This window comes from Nipponia nippon, unplaced genomic scaffold (assembly GCF_047370975.1).
Source record: "Nipponia nippon isolate SJK-2023a ecotype South Korea unplaced genomic scaffold, ASM4737097v1 scaffold_35, whole genome shotgun sequence".
Taxonomy (NCBI): Eukaryota; Metazoa; Chordata; class Aves; order Pelecaniformes; family Threskiornithidae; genus Nipponia; species Nipponia nippon.
Genome location: NW_028262353.1, coordinates 1405468 through 1425023, shown reverse-complemented (window position 1 = coordinate 1425023; position 19556 = coordinate 1405468). Strand labels below are relative to the sequence as shown.

General features: G+C 49.1%; 1 protein-coding gene across 2 annotated transcripts; it reads right to left on the bottom strand.

Annotated features, from left to right (window-relative positions):
• Positions 1 to 9731: 9731 nt before the first annotated feature.
• Positions 9732 to 18341, bottom strand: RACGAP1 (Rac GTPase activating protein 1). Of its 2 annotated transcripts, none has more exons than XM_009464280.2 (17): positions 18271 to 18341; positions 16890 to 16974; positions 16224 to 16426; positions 15713 to 15849; positions 15438 to 15507; positions 15163 to 15216; positions 14379 to 14456; positions 14141 to 14258; positions 13807 to 13937; positions 13409 to 13573; positions 12893 to 12988; positions 12453 to 12651; positions 12005 to 12110; positions 11662 to 11794; positions 11386 to 11521; positions 11017 to 11125; positions 9732 to 10696 (listed from the first exon to the last, which is right to left on the bottom strand). In XM_009464280.2, the coding sequence occupies exons 2-17, from the start codon at positions 16972 to 16974 to the stop codon at positions 10621 to 10623; spliced, it is 1896 nt and encodes a 631-aa protein (XP_009462555.1). In that variant the 5' UTR covers positions 18271 to 18341; the 3' UTR covers positions 9732 to 10620. The 2 variants fall into 2 exon arrangements, with proteins under 2 accessions (XP_009462555.1, XP_087627178.1); XM_087771052.1 differs by having other exon boundaries at positions 16890 to 16978; positions 18271 to 18328.
• Between the last annotated feature and the right edge of the window lie 1215 nt (positions 18342 to 19556).

Below are 19556 nucleotides of genomic sequence, written 5' to 3'. Positions count from 1 at the left end.
GGGGCCGAGATGCTGCGAGGCTGCTTCTCAGGAACGCCGTCTGCGAAAATAATCAGGGGTTCTTGTTTCATGCAGTCAGCGATTGCGGGGCCAAAGTCGCCGCTGGGATCATCGGAGCACCACGGGACTCGTTCAGAGCCTTTAGGGCAAGAGATTTCGGGACTTGAGTGCTTCAGAGAGAGGGGGTTGAGGGACTCAATAAATACATACATGGGGAAGCAATGTCTTGAAAATGAAACATCAAATAAAAGCCCGTCAAATGAAATATGATCACAAGGACTGAATTAAGCCACTGGAAAGTCTGGGCAGGTTTAAGAGCTCACTTCTGTTGAAAAGGGGGAGTTTTATATTTTCAAGTGCCTTCGCATCACCTAACGGCATGCCTCAGGGCACAGAACGTGCTCTTGGTGCTGTGCTAAAAATAAACCACTCGGGGAGGCTCTGACAGCCTTCTCGGTGCTTACTTTGAACTGAAAAAGGGAAAAAACACAAGAAGATAAAGTCTTCGTGGGCCACCTGGGTGCCACCTGACCCTGGAGATAACTTTGGCCAAGCCGCAGACAACAGATACAAAGCCAGTGTCCACCGCGGTCGCACCGAGTTGTGTCCCCAAATGCGGGCTACAACAATGCCGTAAACAACACGAGTACCATGCGTTTCTTGTTGTCTAACTCAACGTATATTTGAAGCCACTAAACCAGCCGGTGGGATGGTGCTGGCAGATATACACAGCTCCGTGTCCTTGCTGTGCACCAGTGACAGTTGTTGGCTGAGATATGTCCTGGATGAGAACAAGCGGATGAAGCGGAAGCTTCCAGGAGATGCTGTTGTGAGCGGCTGAAGGCACACGGGAAAGCCTGCCGTCCCGGTGAGGTGTCTCGTACAGGATTAGGCCCTCGGACTTGCCTGGGTGAGGAATGGCCAACTTCAGCTCCACTTGATGGAGAAGTGAGCAGGGAGCTGCCTTCTCACCGGGTGGGAATTATAGTTTATATAAAACAAATTTCACCTCTGTCACTTGGTTTCCTGAAAGCTGATGGAGGAAGAGTCAGCATTAGGGAGTGACAGAGTTTGTTTTCTTTTTCTAGAAGACACTGTATGTTTTTATTCTCCCCCTTTTTTTGTGTGTGTTTAGATAAAAGTTAGGACAAAAAGACTTTGCTGAATTGGTTCCAAGTTAAAGCCCAAGAAACCAAGCTTCAGCCTTCAAGGCCGAGAGGTTCAGTGGGTCGTCAAACCCCGTTTTGCTTGCACAGGAAATCACATCGTGGAATCTCATGGTTGTGACTTCGGCCAAGGGTAAAATCCTTCTTCTCAGCAAGGGTGCACTGACATTTCAGGGAGCAAAGTCCAAGAGAAACACAGCATTTGAAGGAACAGGGATTTTTCAGGAACTGACAATACGGTCGAGATCTGTTTGCAGAAATACCCAGGTTCCATCCCTGTTTAGGAGAGCAGGCATCCAGGCTCAGTTTCACTTATTTCTTCATGAATTAACACTTTTAGAAGCATCTTTCCCACCTGTAGCTACTTTGCACTAGATTTTTGTTAGCTTTAATTAGTTAAAATTACTGACAGCTTCTTGTTTCAAGGCACATTTTAGTTTCCTGCTTGCAAAAAAAAAAAAAAAGCCAAACCAAAAAAGTAATTTTTTTAGTTTCAGCGATTAAAATGACATTCTTTTCCAAAATACCTACAGAAGCCCCCATCAGTAGAGGTGAGAGAGAAATATCCTCCTGCCTGATCAAGGACCAGTTACATCGTTCCCAGCCCATTTCTTTAACCCGCTCTTAAAAACTTGCTTTGCTTCTATCCTTCCACTTTGCAAGGAAGCACTGAAAATTCTCCTCCACACAGGGCTCATCACTCAGTCTTGGATCCACTCTGGAGTGATTTTGTCTGAACTGTTTCTTCAGCTTCCTCGTGTACCATGTGGAACAGCGTCAAAAGCCATAAAACTGTATTTACTGCCTCTTCTTGGAGTGCAGCGCTCATAACATCGTTGTAGAAGTAAATTATCTTAGCTCAGGATGGTTGGATCTTGCCAAATTACTATTGCCTGTTACTCATTTTCCTTGGTGTTCTTCTTTAGGTGCTGACAAACAACGTGTTTAACTGCTTGTTCCACTGTTTTCCCAGATCCCAACACCACATAATTCTCTCTGGATCTTCAGTCTCCTTTTTAATAGAAACCTTCGGCATTTTTCTTGACCGTTTTCCATCCTCCCCAGGTTAGCGGACGCTCCCTTCTCAGCTTTCTCCCACTCGTTGAGTGAATTTAATCTTGCCCAGACCACCTGAAAGTATAACACAAATATCAATGCATTTCTAGCTTGTTTTTTCCATACTGTATTGAGATTTCTCCCCTCTTTGCCACTCGTGAATTATGATGCTCATCTGATCAATCGCCCTTTGAAGCTAGGCTGACACATTTTGACCTTCTTGGCATTACCCACTATTAGCTTCTTCTCTTGAGAAAGACTTAGATTTACCATTTCCTTGGTCTCCCCTCTCCACATACAGAAATTTCTCTGCTACTTACCAGTGAAATAATCTCCTACCCAAGGAAGGATCCAAGGAGTTGTAGAATCAGCTACGGTTCATCTCAGATACACCCAGGACAACAGGTTGTCCTGAACTGACCGGTCGCAGATGTCCGACGGCCCTTTTCTTTTGTTTCCGTGGGACTTTCTATAAGCTCAGCCACATTTCAGAACTTTTAAACCCATGCAAAGCACCTGAGCGTTTCACTGGAGGGGATCTCCTTGCCTACTCTTACCACAGCTGCCGTTAGCTAGTCCAAGTGTATCACGTTCTGGTTTTCTCTAAGTTGTGCAGTTGTGTCGTCCTTCAATATCTACATTATTTTAATTAACACATTGTTTAGATCATCCACTGGCTATTATTCTTTCTTTCTACACATTATTTTGGGTTGTCATCACTTCAGCTTCTCTTCTTTTCCCATTGCTCTCAGAGTTTGGCTCAGAACCCTTGCAGCATGTTACTGCTGCAATCTTATCAAAATCTTAACGCCACAATTTCTCATTACTTTTATGCCACGATCGTAGGACCACGTGCGTTTGGACCCACAGTTGGCTGCTAGAATCAGAGGATCTGATTTTCTCTCGCGCTCCGGCTTTCATTAGTTACCCACCCTGCAGATCCCACGGATCCTCTTGTACCCTTTCCTGTGGTCTGGAGCTGGGATTCAGCCCCAGCCCTTTTGCTGGTTAGGGCCATTGGCTGCCTCCTTCAGCAGCCACGAACGCTCTCAACGCGGGAGGCTGCCAGCCCGGGTCACCTCTGGTGCGAGTTGCTGCTCCCCTGGGCAGCTCTGCTGTGGGCCTCCCTCTGCTGACCTGCAGCAACTCCGAGTCTAGAAAACCAGGAGAGAGCCCCTTGTAGCCAAAGACGAGAGATCCCAAATCCAGCGAGAGAAATACAGAGTTAGACAAAGAGCTGGTTTGGAATAAAGGCAGCTGGAACACCGTGTCCCCTGCCCCAGGCGGTCATTGCTGTGGGAAGAATCAGTACCAGATAGGAACTGAGATTTCTGCAATGCATTGTCTTCTGAGGAGCGTAGGATTCGGTCTTATTTCTGAGCTACTGCAGCTGGCTGGCTTCCCCACACGTCCTTCTCCCATCTCAGCAATCATTTCTAAAGAACGAACCAGGCACCCGCTCCGTGCCCCTGTTACGCTCCCAGCCGAACCATCCCCAGCCCCCTTGGATGATACGACTGACTCCTGGCCATTCCACCACTGGAAAACCTCTGCTCCACAACGCTCGCGTCCTCACGGGCATCAAGAGCCACCTGAATGAAGCGACAGACACTGCAGGCAGCGCAAGGGGTGCATCAGTAAGAGCCACTTTCGGCTTTTACTGCCTGCGCTTGCAAGCAGCTCTGCACCACGCGGTCTTGGGAGATGGCACGAAGGCTACGGCCCCTTGTGGGAATGAGCCGGGTCAAAATGGAGAGCTAATAGCTCTCTGGATTCCAGCTATTCCACATGCTTACAGCAGGGTTTTTGCTGCTCTCCACTGCCAAGCTGCCTGCCCTAGATCAGCCCCTGGTGCTCTGGAGTTTCCCGGCCTCGCTGAGCAGCGAATGCTCTGGGCTTATCACCGCATCAGAGCAGTTGGAAGACAGTTGAGTGTCTCTCAAAGTGCTGATAGAAGGGAAGGCTTTGCTCTTGGAGATAAGCAGCCCTCCCTGAGGAGCCAGGGGAGTTCGTTGGTATCAGAGCGTCTTCCAGCGCTTCGCAGACATACCCTTTGTACGTGCGAGATGGTGAGGCGGTCACGTAGACAGCAGGCAGCGAGGGCTGTGTTTTTGAGGTCAGTTAACTGAAGCCCTCGCTATCATCTATTTTCCCTAGAATTATTTTTCTCTTGTTGATCAAGCCTTTGTGCTGACCTCATTGGCTCGCCAAGCTGTAAACAGACAGTCAAATCCTCATATTTTTGGAGATTAATTCAGGAGAGGCACTTCAGGAAGGTATTTCAGCCTAAGACTCTGAAATGCTTAACAGCTCCCTTTTTTCTGCTCTCTGTGCACGCTCGAGAAGCTGCCCAGCTCTCGCTGCACACTATAGAAGACGCCGTTTCACAAGCATCCGCTGTGCGGTTTGGGGGATGCAGGGGTGCCTGGAGGGAAGCTGGTCACTGCCGCCTCCAGACAGGGCTCCCTGCGTCGTCCCGTGGCAGCACATCCAGTCTCTGGCAGTGACAGGTCGCCTGCTGCTCACATACAGCAGGATGTCGAGGCCGCCTGTGTCTGGAGGAATTCAGTAGATCTCATTTCCAGTATCGGGTAATTTGGATGAGCGTAAGAATCGGGGCACGCACAGAGGGGCTGTTCTCTGCCGTACCTTCAAAGCGTTTGAAAAGAAGGAGGTCAAATATTTTGGCGAGGCAGAGGCTGGTTTTGCACAATGTTGCTCTTACAGTTTCAGTGTACGTTACATGGAAAAAATATTTCCCTTTTCATTTTAAACTTGCTGCCTGGTCACTTTCTGGTTGTGAAGGAGGAGGAATGCCCTCCCCAGGCAGCTCATGCTCTCTACGGTCCTGGCCCGTTTTCTTTCCCTGTTTACGCCCAAGGGAAGCCAGCACAGTTCCAAATATAGATCTTTTCATCCAAATAAGGGGGCAGGGAGAGAAATGGGAATATTGGCCAAAAAGAATCCAGCTGTGGCAGATCTCGAAGTGGTGCAAAGGCACAGCTGCCGCTGCAGGGGCTGGGGAGAGAAGGGCACCGCATCGGTGGGAACCCGCTGCCATCTGCTGGTACGCGTCAGGCTGTGGGGAGAAGCGATCGCCTCCCAATATGCAGTAGGGGAAAACAGGCATAAACCCTTATCTAGGAGAAAAGTTACCTACTTTGGTCCAGTAAAAGCTACTGCAGACCTCTGCGTATCCTCTAGCTTCTGAGCAGGTGGGACCACAGGCCTCTGGCGGCATAGCTCCTGGCCAGGGATTTGTACAGTAGCCAAAGCAGCCGCGTGAATCAAAGGGCTCCGTGCAAGCAGAGATCCTGGCAAAACTCTCCTTTTGCCCCCTTCTTTCCCTGGAGGAGCGTGCACATCCGCACGCAGAACCGCAAGCGGCACAGCCTGGGGTGGTAGAGTCAATAGGATCTGAAAAGGTGTCATAGAAACTGAAACCACCTTTTCGTTACCTGTTTTCTTACTCATAGCAGCATCACCCGTGCTTCAACGCCAGCAAAGAAACGGGATGCAATTAACAAGAGAAAGATTTTAAACATTCAGCCAGGACTCACGCTTCAACAGGGAAATCCTGCTGCCCCGCCTCTGCGTATCTTTAGTTTTGGTCTTTGCTACTCAGCTGAATCTCCTTGGAGTGCCCTAGCCCCCAGGCACTGTTCTCAGAACGGCATCTCCAGGCTGGGCCTTTCCAGCTTCGTGGTGCAGACCGCCGTGGGGGTCCAGAGCCGCTCCATTGTGTCCAAGAAGAATCAGGCTGAGTCAGGATTTTTGTTCTTCCTTTTCCTGCTTGATAAAGGACTCGGAGCCTGCGGGCCTGTCTGCATTTCCTAACCGCTTCACTTGGTCTTATAAAGATTACTTATTCCTACAGCCCATGCCACATCTCCACTCACAGAATATCGCCACTACAGTAGCTGTGAGAAAGGAAGACGAAAACCAGGTCTCAGGCCAGTGACAGCAGCAGGCTGCTGCGGGTGAAGGAACAAACTGCGGAGGAAGACAAGCAGACCCGTTTCCCAGGCACGGAGGGGGTTAGAGTACCAAGCTGGTTCAAGCCCTCTCTGCTCTTGAGTAGGCAGCAGAGGGACTTCATTCCAGACGGGTGTTTTCCCAACCTCAGGAAGTGCCTGGGCCAATAAACCAGGATTTCCTTTCAATCAGCTCAGAGAATTCGATAAGTGTTATTTCATAGCATGGTTTGGGTGGGAAGGGACCTTAAAGATCAGCTGGTTGCAGCCCCGTGCCACGGGCAGACACCTTTCACCAGAGCAGGTTGCTCAGAGCCCCGTCCAACCTGGCCGCGAACGCTTCCAGGGAGGGGGCATCCGCAGCTTCTCCGGGCAGCCTGTGCCCCTGCCTCACCACCCTCAGAGGGATGAATTTCTTCCTTACATCTCATCTAAATCTCCCCTCTTTCAGTTTAAAGCCATTACCACTTCTCCTATCACCACAGGCCCTTCTAAAAAGTCCCTCTCCAGCTTTCTCATAAGCCCCCTTCGGGTACTGGAAGGCTGCTATAAGGTCTCCCCCCCTCGTCTCCCCTGCCTGTCCTTCCTGAAGAGCCTGGATCCTTCCATTCCAAGGCTCCGGCCACAGGAGCCATCCCACCACGTCTCCGTGATGCCAACAAGATCATAGCCCGGTAGGCGTGCGCGCATCTCTCTCTCCTCTTGTTTATTCCCCCTGCTACGTGCGTTCGCACGGAGGCATTTCAGCTGGGCCCCGACGAAGCCGACTGTGGCTGGAATTCCTTCGTGCTGCTCTTCAGCTGCTCCCCTGTGACCCGTGACCCTTCCCCAGGCTCTGGGCATCCATCGATGTAAAATCTATTGACATCTATTTGATGTCAAATAACTGGTTTGGAGCCAAGGGCTACTTTCAAGTTATCTCCAAGGCTATTTGTATTTTCTTCTCTGCGCCTTATTGCGGCTCTCTTGCTTTTCCTTCCCACCGTTTATCTCTCCCAACACCAAGCCTTGCCTGTACTTCCTGTTTGGCTGCGTGGTTTGTAGTTCTCTCGCTTGTTGTTATTTTTGACTTCCATCCAAGCTTTGTATGATATTAATAGCTATTTCACAGGACCGTAATCTTCCCCAAACCAGTCCTAATATTAGCAGAAGAAAGAGCCAAGGCCCGAGGGACTTGAGCTCTGAGTTTCTCCTCCGTTCTGCTCAGCCCCTGCCCCAGGGAGTTAAAACCTCCGTCCGTCACCCAACACACGCAGCCCCATGCTGGCCACGGCAGGCAACGGAGAAGCAGCTTGTGCAAGCCAAAGCACACAGAGAGAACGCGCTTGCACAAGGATTCAAGCATGAGAACTTATTGGTAGTCTAATTAATGCCTCATCTAATCAAGATATAGCAATCACTTACCATTCATCCAGTTACAGCAGTGCTAACAACTAACACCCGAATGACTCAATTTCTATTGAAGGTTGTCAGTAATAGAAAAAAAAATAACCACCGACAAAAGCATCTACCCCATTCCTCTAACGAGGAATTCCCCCTACTTCCTCTGCGCTGCTGCGGTGACTCAGCAGCATCCTGCGGGGGCAAAACGATGTTGATGGCTGTGTTGTTGTTCTTTGCTGGGAGGAATATGATGACGAGGTTGAGGGTTTCTTCCTCCTCCATTTAGGGTCTACTTGGGGCTATTTTTTTTTTTTTTTATGTATTTTCTATTACTCTCTATACTTGAATCTTTCTTCACAGAGCTGCAATTCCACGTTACATCCAGATATACTCCGTCTCCTATGTTTTACTTATATTTTTTCTGTTACCTTGAAGACCGGTTTCTGTCACCTGCCAAAACTGCGCTCTTCAGTGGTTGCAATGGCTCACCAGTGAGTTGCTAGTAGCCCTGGGGCCATCCTCTGCTCAACGGCTGCAGACTGACCCTCTGGGAGCACTACCTGCTCTTCAGGACATCCATCAGATTTATCACAGCACAACCGTTGTACCTCACGGTTACACAAACCTATGCAAATTCAACTGCTAAAAGTCAATTAGCTAACAGCCACCTTGTCGCTAGGCAGTTGCCGTTACAGGTAAACAAGCCAACAAACTACAGCAGAGTTCCAGGCAGGTCAGGACAGATCCAGACAAAACCAGCCCAACAAGCCCCGGTGCCAAGGTCTTACACAGTCACTCCGAGCCTTTGGCCTTTTAACGCTCACGGCAATGCTGTATTTGCATTCTGCAGCCCAGTATCCTCCTCTCCTACCACCTTAGCTCTGTTGCTTTCTAAAACCTTTAATGCTAACGAAGTCCTTTTCAGTGGGGAGAAGGTCTCCAGGGGTGAGTTCAGACCCTGCTGCTCTCACCACTGGGTTTCCTTTCTTGTTTGCCCAGACCCCAGTCCCATTTTGGGAAGGGAAGGCAGCAGCTTCAAGACAGGGAGACCAGGATACTTTCTTTCCTGGTTTAAGCGCCACAGTCTCTCTGGGCAATCTCTGCCAGGACTGTATCATCCTCACGGTTCAAAGAAGAAAAGTTTCCCCCTGTCCAGAGCGAGCCTCACGAGTTTCGGTTTGTGTCCACTGCTTCTTGTCCTGGCACTGGGCACCACTGAAAAAAGCCTGGCTCCATCTCCTTTGCGCCCTCCCTTCAGGTACTGATACACATTTCTAAGATCCCTCTGAGCCTGCTCTTCCAGCTCTCAGCCTTTCCTCACCTAAGAGATGCTCCAGTCCAACATCTTCGTGGCTCTCTGTCGGACCCTCTCATTGAAGGATGCAGCCAGAGCTGCCTCAACAGATGGAGGCACAGTCCCTGTTTCCTCCCCATGGGGAGCAAAGGCGTTTTCATCGTGTGGTTGTGGCTGGCTCCGCTCTTTCCATTTCTTGCAGTCCATCCCAGGGCCTTTGTCTTAGGTAAGAGGAGGGAGCAGCTGATGTCCCCCAGCAAATCCCTGTTTCTGCTCTAACGAGGAACAGGCAAGGACCCAGTTTGGGAGAGGATGCTCCAGAAAAGGACCAAGCCAAGCACATGCAAGACACAGGATCTGGGGAAGGGGAACATGCCTTAGGGCCCCCTCATGCACATCTGGTGTGCGTGATAACACCAGAGGCCAGAAGCATCCCCCTGCCCTGGGGCCCCAGCCCCACTGGGGAAGGGGAGCGGCAGCCCCCAGCCACCCCATCTCCTGCAGCGGGGCAGAGCAAGGGTGCAAACATGGCAGGAGAGGACTTCACCCTCCAGACCCTGCAACCAAGGGGAAGGGAGACAACCCAGGCCGCCACGTTCAGCCCCGGCTATTTCACTCCTGGTGCAATATTGGGGACCAAAACTGCTGTTCTCCTTCCCCCCCTGCACCTGCGAGCCACAGCCCAGGGCATGATCCTGCACCCCAGCAGCAGAGACCACCAGGTTCGTTAGTCCTTGGGGCAGGAGCTACCCGGAGCACAGCACCTCAGCGTTACACCATCACAGCCTCCTGTGAGGCCACACAGGCCCTGGTTAAAACTCTATAGCACAAGTAAAAAGCATTAGCCAGAATCATAGGCACATAGATCATGATTTACTTCACTGCACAGATCAGGACAGTTTTCCAGAGCTCAATAAAAACAGCCACTTTATAAACTTCTGTACGTGTTCCACAAGCCTTTTCACACAGCACTGGGCAAGGTCACGTATCCCAGTTTGGGAAAGCAGGGGCTCCCAAAAGCAAGGCTGCTATTAAGCTCCCCTCATTCCCCTCGCCAGTATGAGCGGCATGAGTAATTCATTTAGGCTACCCAGGAATCCTTCGGGTTTGCACCTACAGAAGAGTCCTCTGCAAGATTTTCCCTTGTAACCACAGTACCGGGAAATGTTTCTTTAGAAAAAAAAAAGCCAGTCCCTCCAGCAGTTAATGAACCAGAGCATCGTTTGCCCATCAGACAAATGCAACACTGCCATCCTCAGGATTACAGGCTGCACGACCACAGCACAAGCCAAGAATTACAGACCTGTGTGCTGCTTCAAAGACTGGATTCTGACAAAGTTCCATCGGGGTGTCACTGCTGTGTGAAGAACAACCTATGGAGTTTTTTTTAAAAAAGAAAAAAGAAAAAACAACTTACAATCCTTGTATGACTGTTCTGCTTCATAAGGGTAGGAGACTGGATGCTATTGAAAAGTGTCAGCGAGTTCCTCTAGCAGTTTTTTATTAACACTTTGAACAAATCCTGCTAGTTACTTTCTTCACCAATACTAAATTCAGCACAGCATTAGATAATAAAAATACATTGCACAATAAAATCCCAATAAAAGTCTCAGTTAAGCTGAAAGATAAAAGGAAAACAATCTTATTACATAAGCTGCCAAGGGCTGCGGAGAGGACTTGCAGTTATTGTAGTACTCATGCATATCGGTGTGCAAATGCTAGGACGACACTAACTCCCAGGTCCACTTCACTTCAGCATAGGAGAGGCAAAGAAGTTGCCCTGATGCCCCAGCTGGGTTGTTGACTTGCTTTTGCTCCCAAATCTAGTTCAAGAGAAGTAGAAAAATATCAGGTTTGGACTTGGGATAGAGAGGTCTAACACTCTCCCTTTCCCAGGGGTCGTTCACCCAAATTTTACCCACCTCCCAAACAAAGCGTTTCTCTCCCTACCATAAGACAACGCTCGTTAGCCATTATGCAGCTTGCACTGTTACTACAGCACTGATTAAGCGAGAGTTGACAGAGTACTAGATCCAGGCTGCTCCCAGAACCAGGTCCAAAAGTCTATTTTTAGTTCTCCTTGAACACCCAGACCACCCGCACTCATCCCAGCGCCTCCATGATAGCACCCATTGACACTTACTTGGGAGTGGTTTTGCTGAAGGTAGACCGAACCCTTTGGGACAGGGAGCTAGACGACGGCGTCTTGGAGAGCTGCTGTTCCGGAGTAGTGAGAGGTCCAAGCATGCTCACTGTCAAAAAAGAGGCAGCAAAGTGAGCAACATGAGGACAGCTGAAGTTTTCATTGCCATGCAAGGAACATGAGACATTCCCTAGCATCTGTCAAAAATACTAGACAAATCTGGTATTTCCTGGCACGCTTTTCTTCCCTCTTCCTCCATCAAGCGTGCAGGAATGGCTAGCTCCAACAGTCTCACAAGCAGCTTTGACTGAGGATCATTATTTTGACTACAGCAGCTGCACAGCCAATAGAGCAGAACCCAGGGGTTACCTTTAACATCTGGTGTCTGTGGAGTGGAGTAGGCATTGACATTCTCAATTACGTGCGCTGGGTCAATGTTTTCTTGCTCCACCATCATCAACTGGCTCCAGTAGTCCATAGGCAGCAGCAGAAGTCGCTCCACTACCTACAGAGACACCCAGGAGCCGCTGATGTTATGAACCAGCACACAGTGACACCAGACAGGCATCACCTCAGCTCCCTCCAGCAATTTGAATTCTTTAAATGGAATACATCCGCCCAAGTCAGTCCTTCCTGCTGACCTACCTTGGGCTGCCGCTTAGTGTCTTGTAGGAGTGTCATAGGGTCAGGATCAGGTACCTCATGGGCAACTATCGTGGGGCCAAAGACTTTGGCCAAGTTGGTGATGTCCATTTTAGTCTCTGGGCTCTGAGCCACCCTATATTAAAAAAAAAAATTAAGAAAGAATGTAGCTTCTCCCCTCCACTTGCCATACAACTCCCCCGTCCCACACACACACTTCAGCCTCTGAACAGGCAGATTTTTTCCAGAATGAATACTTTATGCTCACAAGCAGTAACGAGAGCCAGTTAGAGAAAGCGCCAGTGGAACATCCCCCTCTCAGAACGACCAGTCCGTTTGAACATACCTCTGCAGGTGGATCATGAGGAAAGCTAGGGTGTCCCTATTGGCCTGAGGAAGTTCACCAACTGCTTGGTACATAGCAGCGACACTGTTGTCCTCATCCAAGATTTCTGGGGAAAAAAAAAAGAGAGTTTAGACCTCAAGGTGGTCCCAGAGGCACAGCTGTAATAGTCCCCTCCCAGTAAGAGCTGGCCTGAAAAACAAGGAAGCCAGAAACTTCACGTGCCATTGTAATAATTTTGTATCCTGCCCAAGCACTAGAACTTGTTTCTTTCCTCTTCCAAAACAGTACAGCAGAAAAGAGATCTTGCCAGCATATTGCGCATCACCAACACAGCTGCAAGCACGAGGGCTCCACAGAGCCCTGCGGTCTGCCCAGTCACGCGACAGCTAAACCGGTCACCGTCAAAGCCTAGGGAAAGAGCTGGAGATGTCGTTGAGCAGCTCCTCACCTGCAGCTTCCATAAAAGTCTTGTTTAACCGGAAAGTGAGAAGGGGTTCCTTCAGGCTGCGTAGGAAGTCCTTGAGAAGGCCACAGATAGCGTGGATATCATCCACTTTACTGAGCAAAGGAATATTTTTTCCTCTAAGAAACTTCTCTTTCAGTTCCCTCACTGTCTTGTCACAGCCAGATATCCGGTAAAGGCCCGTCTGTCAACAGAAAGCATTGCTTAGAGGCGCAATATCAACCGCACGTATAAAGCTGACATTCTTCCGCTCCTGCTTTCTCTCCACACCTGAGCGCTCTACAGAGACACTGTTGCTCACTCACAGTCACCCACTGAGCAGCACTATACACACCATAAATAATAGATATTTGGGTTAACAATTTGTTTACCTAACACCACAACCCATTTCATTAGCACTGTTTCACACCGCATTTTCTTTTTACCTCATGCAGCCCTCGCTGCTCGATCTCATTAACACAGTGCACTACGATGGAAGGGATCATTGGAGGAGTAGAAGGGACAAAGTCCATCAAGGTCCCCTAAGAGGCAGAAAGGAGGAAAAAAAAAAAAAAAGATACTCGGGTCTCCAAGACATGGAAAATACTCTCTCAGGAATTCACAGTGAGATCTAGGCTTAAGAAACAAGCATTGTTTCTTCTTCATCAGCCCAGATAAGAGCAACACTACATCCATCAGCACAACGCTGCAGGATTGCTTACCCAGAGCTGCCACGTTCACAACTCAACACCCTCCCAACGTCGCATCCCTACCACCCACTACCCTGGTTACTGAATGATATATTAGCAAGCTCGTTTGCATTTTATTATGCAGCTCTGAGCAACAGGAGCTCTTCTGTAGAGAGCAGGCTTGTTGGAGCCTGGGCATGTTCTAACTCCAACCCAACATCAGCCCGTCTGCGTTGGCAGCTGTGCTGCCGCAGGCTCACCCCACAGACTGACCTCTCCAGTTCTGACAGGTGTCCCTGTCAAGGTGGGGATACAGGGAAGAGGACAGCGGTCCCGGCACTCCGGATGAGTGACCACACGGCAGTCTCTGCACTTCAGAGAGATTTTTCCAAATTTTACTCTCTTTCCACATGGAACACACGATTCTGGCTTGATAACCTAATGGTTCAGAGCATACAGATGGGAAGAGATTAGCGCAATGCAGTAACTCAGCAGGACTTAAACTGGACCATCATACAGGATAACATATTCCCTGATCCACGCAGGGAACCGGTACAGTTAATATTGACTTGAGACAGAATGGTTGGTAGCCATTATCAATAGCTTGATATAACACACATTTAAAGACGGAAAGAGATGCCTTTTCAAGTTCTTCCTGCCTGTAGACCTACCGTCTTTGAAACAAAGTCATGCAGCCTCACTCCGCCGTTGTTCTGCGGGGTGGCAGAGCCATCAGTCTCCGATTTAGATTCCAGCTGCTTACTGCCCATGCTTGACTCGCTGCTCCAAGGCTGCAAAGGACCTGAAAGACAGAAGCGGAGGAGTGTTGACTGAATGGAATCACCCCCTTGCAGAACCCTTACTTCACAAAGCAAGTGCATTATAAACCACAGGCAGCTGCCCGGGTCCTGGAGGGAGGTAACGGTAACTGTAACATTTCAGGATAGCCTCCGGCCTACCAAGCAGTTGCTTCAGGACCGGGACAAACGGAGACATGACACCTACCGCTCTTCCTCCGGCTTCTCAGGCTATACGGCACAGTCTGGATAGTAGAGATAGCTTCAATTGGGCCGCCATCGTTGGGGACCGTGAGAGTTGTCTTTGCTACTATGGATTCATTTCCCTGTCACGAGAAATACGTGGTTAGTGACAGCAATACTGACAGCTTTCCTTGGCCCCAGAAACAGGTGCGCAATATGACAACTACTTTAAATGCACACAAGCCAAGCTGGAACCACCGTACCTGATCCACCGTGGAGCTAATTGATCTGGTTTTCTTCTGAGGACCTGGAGGGCCTTCAATGAACTGCCTGGAAGACCGCTGAAAAGATACAGTATATTTTTGTCTATGAGGCAGGTACACTGCTAACTAGTGTTACTAGTTCAGTAGAAGGGCTGAACAATTGTCCGCACACACCACAGATGCATTAAGTTCTTCCACGGTACCTGTTCTTCATGGCAACCTCAGAGAGTATCAGGAGGCCTCAACAGACTGCTCTTTCAAATAATTTTCCTAGCCAGCTTTATAATCCAATTCAGAGAAAAGAAAAAAAAAGAAAAACAAAAAAGAGGGACAACTAGGCAAATCCCAGACTCTCCCCAACTCTGCTAGTGATGATTTCAGGCTGTCCTTTCCCACCTGTGCCTGCTGCATACTAACAGCAGACCAGAACAAGCACAAGCTCCTTTACAGAATAGAAAAATATTAACTTCCTACATGATTTCCCCTGATCTGGTAGCTGTTAATAATCTTCAAGTGCTTTCTTGCAAACTCTAGGCCATAACAGAACAAGATATGCGGAACTCCACTCCAGTCATTCTCAGCAGACAAACAACGACATCAGAAATAACTTTCAATCTAAATCCACACAGCGGGTCTGAATTACAGCAGAAGCACATCCACCTGAAGGTTGATTGTGATTAGTAGCTCAGACATCATTATAGGTGGCTGTGAGATGACAGATGGTGACATTGTGTCAGCTAAGGCTAACAATGGAATCTATCTGAAGGGGAAGAATTGAACATACCCGCTTCTCCCTCCTTTTCAGTCTGACAGCTTTCACCACAGAGGAATCCCAGTCCTGTGGGAAATACACAACACTGGTTAGCTCAGTGTAAATACCATACAGCCTCTGGCCAGGACTTTCATTAATTTTTAGCCAATAGCACACCAGAGAAATGCAAATCAGCTCTACCAGTTTAATGCCACAGTAACCTAAACACAAGGGGTCTCTAGAGATTACCCCACACCCCTAAGGTTTTACAGTGGAGGAAAAAACTTTAAAGCTTGGAGTTACATTACCAGTGACTCATCAGTCTTGTCAAAGCTGATATCTGACAGAATTGAGCCAGATTCATCTATTGTAGACAGCCTAAAAAATCAAAAATTAGAAGAAACTTGTATCAGTTTGGCTTTCAGTCAGCCATGGTTCCAGAACAATCTTACTGACTCAGAAGAGCTGTATTCAAACTGGAATAAAAAGTAACACTCTGCCGATATGGGGGCAGTACGTATCACAGAGGTACACGGCTGGATTGGTATTTGGCACTTACGTTGCTCAGACCTATGTCGCCTACCTTTTGTTGCCGGAACCCCCTATAGAAACCTGTGGCCTGTTAAGAAAGGCGAGGGCAGACTTCTGTTCTTCACTAAGCTGAATACTCCCAGATGCATCACACATGAGCAGCTCTCGAATCAGTTGTATTTGCCGCTCCTGTAAAGGTAGATAATATCAGAAGCTGCCACAGGACAAAGCGCGTTTAATTACTGTATGAACCAATCTGAAGCGTTTGAGATACCACACAGATAGGCTCTCAGAACTTGTGTCAATAGGCTGCTAATGGCTGCAAAGCCCGTGCTCTGACAGGTAACAGCAGCTCAGCTCCAAACAGCAGCCAGTCACCTTTTTACAGGCCAAACCAGAAGGCTACTACAAGGAACCAAGCCAATTTGTTGTTGTTGAGTTTTTTTCCTGCCCGGGGAAAAAGTTATCATGAGCGCCAGTCCTTATTTTCCATAGATCAATGCAGCTTAATCACCTTGTCTCCACACTCTAATTCCTTTATTACCAGTTAGCTCTCTACTCACCAGCTTTTCACAGTCCGTTTCAGCTTTTTGCCTTCGTTTGATCTCCACATCCACTTGATTGCGAGCATGTTTCAGCTTCACATCCAAAGCACTACGTTCAGCTTCAGTTTTCATGAATAGATCTTTGTACCTGCCAAGCTCATGCTCCGTTTTCTGCAGTTTTCTCCGAAACTCTTCAAAGTTCTTCGCTAACTGAATAAACTCTGGAGAGAAGACACATGCATCTTTAGCTACCCAGGCAAGCAGACGAGATGCAGCAGCCCTCCCTTCACTGACAGTAGACGTCTATGACTATGATCTGCTCCCGGCTGAAGAGTGGAGAAGCCAGCCTTTCCGCAAACCCACCTACACTCTAGGTGTTCATGAGATCTGGCAGTTTTTCAGACCAAGTCCTCCATGTCAGTACCAACCAGAAGAGCGAGAGCATGAGACCCTGCGTGGACGAAGTCAGCTTGCTACAAGCAGAATGCGGCCCTGCCTAGAAGTCCAGCCTGTGACTTCATATTTCTTGACAATGAAAAAAACCCCTCAAATCTGACTACCTGTAGCATTCTTATTACCCATAACATCATGGACAGATTCTTCGATAACAGCTAATAATGTTTGTTTGCATGTTTATATTCTTATAGCAAACACAGCACAACCCACTGCAGCAATAGGACTTACGGCATTCATTTCCTTCACTTAAAACTTCAGCCTGGCGCACAAGTTGATCATAGCGGCTCCGTAAGTTCAGCATCGCAGTCTCCATCTTCCTGCCAAGAAGCCAAAGCTAAATAAACAGCCCAGCCCTTTCTTCCCACCTCCAAACAGAGGACGTGTTACCAGCCCAAAGAAAAGAGAATCAGCTTTGGAATTAATTATTATTTTAAGGTGAGTTTTAGAAGCTGCACAAACAAAAATACAGTAGGAGTTATGTTTTATGGAGATCTATGCATCTAAATTTTTTCCTAGGGAACGAAGATCCTCACTCCTCCACAGTTTATGGATAGCAGAGCCGCAGAGAGAGGCAGTACAGCTCCCCACCTCATTGCTTCAAGTAATCTCCAGTGTACTACAGGAGTCAGAACCCAAGGCGAGATGAGGGATCCCAAACCATTCTCCTTCTGGAAGGCTGCAGAACACAGCTCATGCCCTGTCTACGAATCCCTTTGTACTATATAGGCCACTAAAAATCTGCAAGTTTTCAGAGCTTCGTAAGATAAAAATAGGAGCAACATTCTGGGGAATTTTAATACATTTTTAAATATAGCTGCATTTTAAGTTACAGCTCCTGCTGCAAATAGCTGTTAAAATTCAGACAGTCAGCACATTTTCCTCAAACAGCAGCAACAATGGCATAAACAGAAGCAATGAAGAGGAAAGTCTCCAGCTCAGCAGCACAGAAATTACTTCGCTAATGCAAGAGGTTGCTGGGGCACCCAGGACAGCCTTGACTAATAAATTAGCACTAGGAGCAGGTGCAGCCAGGGCTGGGAGAGGTGCCAGGAGGGAGCACAACGCACTTAGCACTTGGGAGGCCACTGTGGAAAGCTTTGAAGTACTGTAGTCACAGTCACAGACTCTACAGACACATAGATATCTCGCGACTTTCTGTATTAACGTGGACTACGAGGTGTGGAAAAGCTCTCTACTAAAAAGACCCCGCTCTGTTCCTCGTAGTCTGCTTAATTCATGGCAAGGGGCGCTTCAATAGTTAATTACCAGCACCAGGATCACCAGCCCCGCGCCCAGCTCGACGGCAGAAGCCGTGGAGGGCGAAGGAACGAGGCCGGCCCGTAAAGCACCCACAGCCGCCCTCCAAGGCACGACCCCTGCCTGGGAGGCAGCGAGGGAAAAGGCCTCCGAGGGAGAAGGCCTCTGAGGGAGCCGGCGCCAGGCCGGGCCCGCCCAGGGCGCCGGCCCGCGCCGCGCCAGGGAGGCAGCTTCCCTCGGCCGGGAGGGGATCCCCGCGGCCTGGGCGAGGCCCGGTACCGGGGACCGGCGGCCTGGGCGATGCTCCGGTACCGAGGGCCCCGCCGCTTTCCCTCAGCTCCCGCGCACTCACCTGGGCCGCCGGCCCGGCGCGAGCTCCGGCTCCAACCGCCCAGCCCAACCGTCCCGCACTTCGGTTTGAATCCCCACCGCCAGCCAATCCCAGCGTGCTCCCCGCCCTCCCGGCCTCTCATTGGCTCTGTTCACTGGGCGCCTGAAGCCAAGCCGGCGCCATGTCTGCTGAGGGCGTGGCCTCTCTGCTCCACTCCCCGTCGCGAAGGCGGACGGCGGGGCCCGAACGACCGCGTGCTGAAGCCGGCCAGGCGCCATCTTTACTGTTGGTTGCTGGCCCCAGCCCGTGTCGCTTAGCAACAGAGCAGGCCGGGGACGCCGGCAAGGCCTGGGCCCCCCGCACCCGAGGGCTGCGGCTGCTCTGGGAGCCCAAGCGCAGCCATTGCCACCAGAGGGGCTGTTTTGGGGAGAAAAAACTGTTCTCAGGCCAAGGCCCCGTTGCAATTTTAAGCAACACCGCTGGCGCGTGGCGCGGGTGGGCCTGAGCGTCCCACGCGCTGATTCCGCAGGGCGCCCTAAGGCCTGTGCAAGGTGCTGGATGCAACCCACAGCTGGTTCAGAGCATCGGTACTTCACCGGGAGGCCCTTTATTAAAGTGTTCTCGCTTGAGAATTGATGCCTCGACTGATTTTTGTCTTTGAAACGTTGATCTGAGTAACAGCCGACAATCCATCCCGCATGCCAAAAGGTGAAACCCCATTTCAAGCCATCTACAAGTCTTCCATTCCCAGACGTTTAATATGCAAACCGATAAAACCCAAACCCAAACCCAACAATTACAAGAAGCAAAATCACATAATCATAAAACAACAATGCGTTTTAATCTTTTAAATCTGAAGCAAAACAGCGGGTAATTGAAGAATGGATATTAGCAATTAGAAAGCGGAACTAAATGCTTAAAATTGCTAAAGTGGAAAAGGGAGTTCATAAAGCAGATTGCTCTCTAACATCTAGCTGCTTTGTCAGAACTACTTTATTTAGGTTATATAGTCTGCTTTAACTTAATTAATAATAATTAATTCATAATGGATTGTAAAAAGCCTCAAGGTCCTCTGAAAAGTAAACATTAATGAGGCTTCCTTGAGGAAGATAGTCAAAATTATCTACATTTTATAGAGGAACTGAGGCCCAGAAGAGACACGACTCATCCTCCGAGTCAACGGCGAAGCAAAAGAAAGGCACTGACCTTGAAATTTGACCTCATGTCACAGAAAATCATCCACAAGCCCAATTTGCCCCTGTCTGGAAAGCACGTTGAAGGCTGGTAGTTAGCCCCGGCTCTGCTGA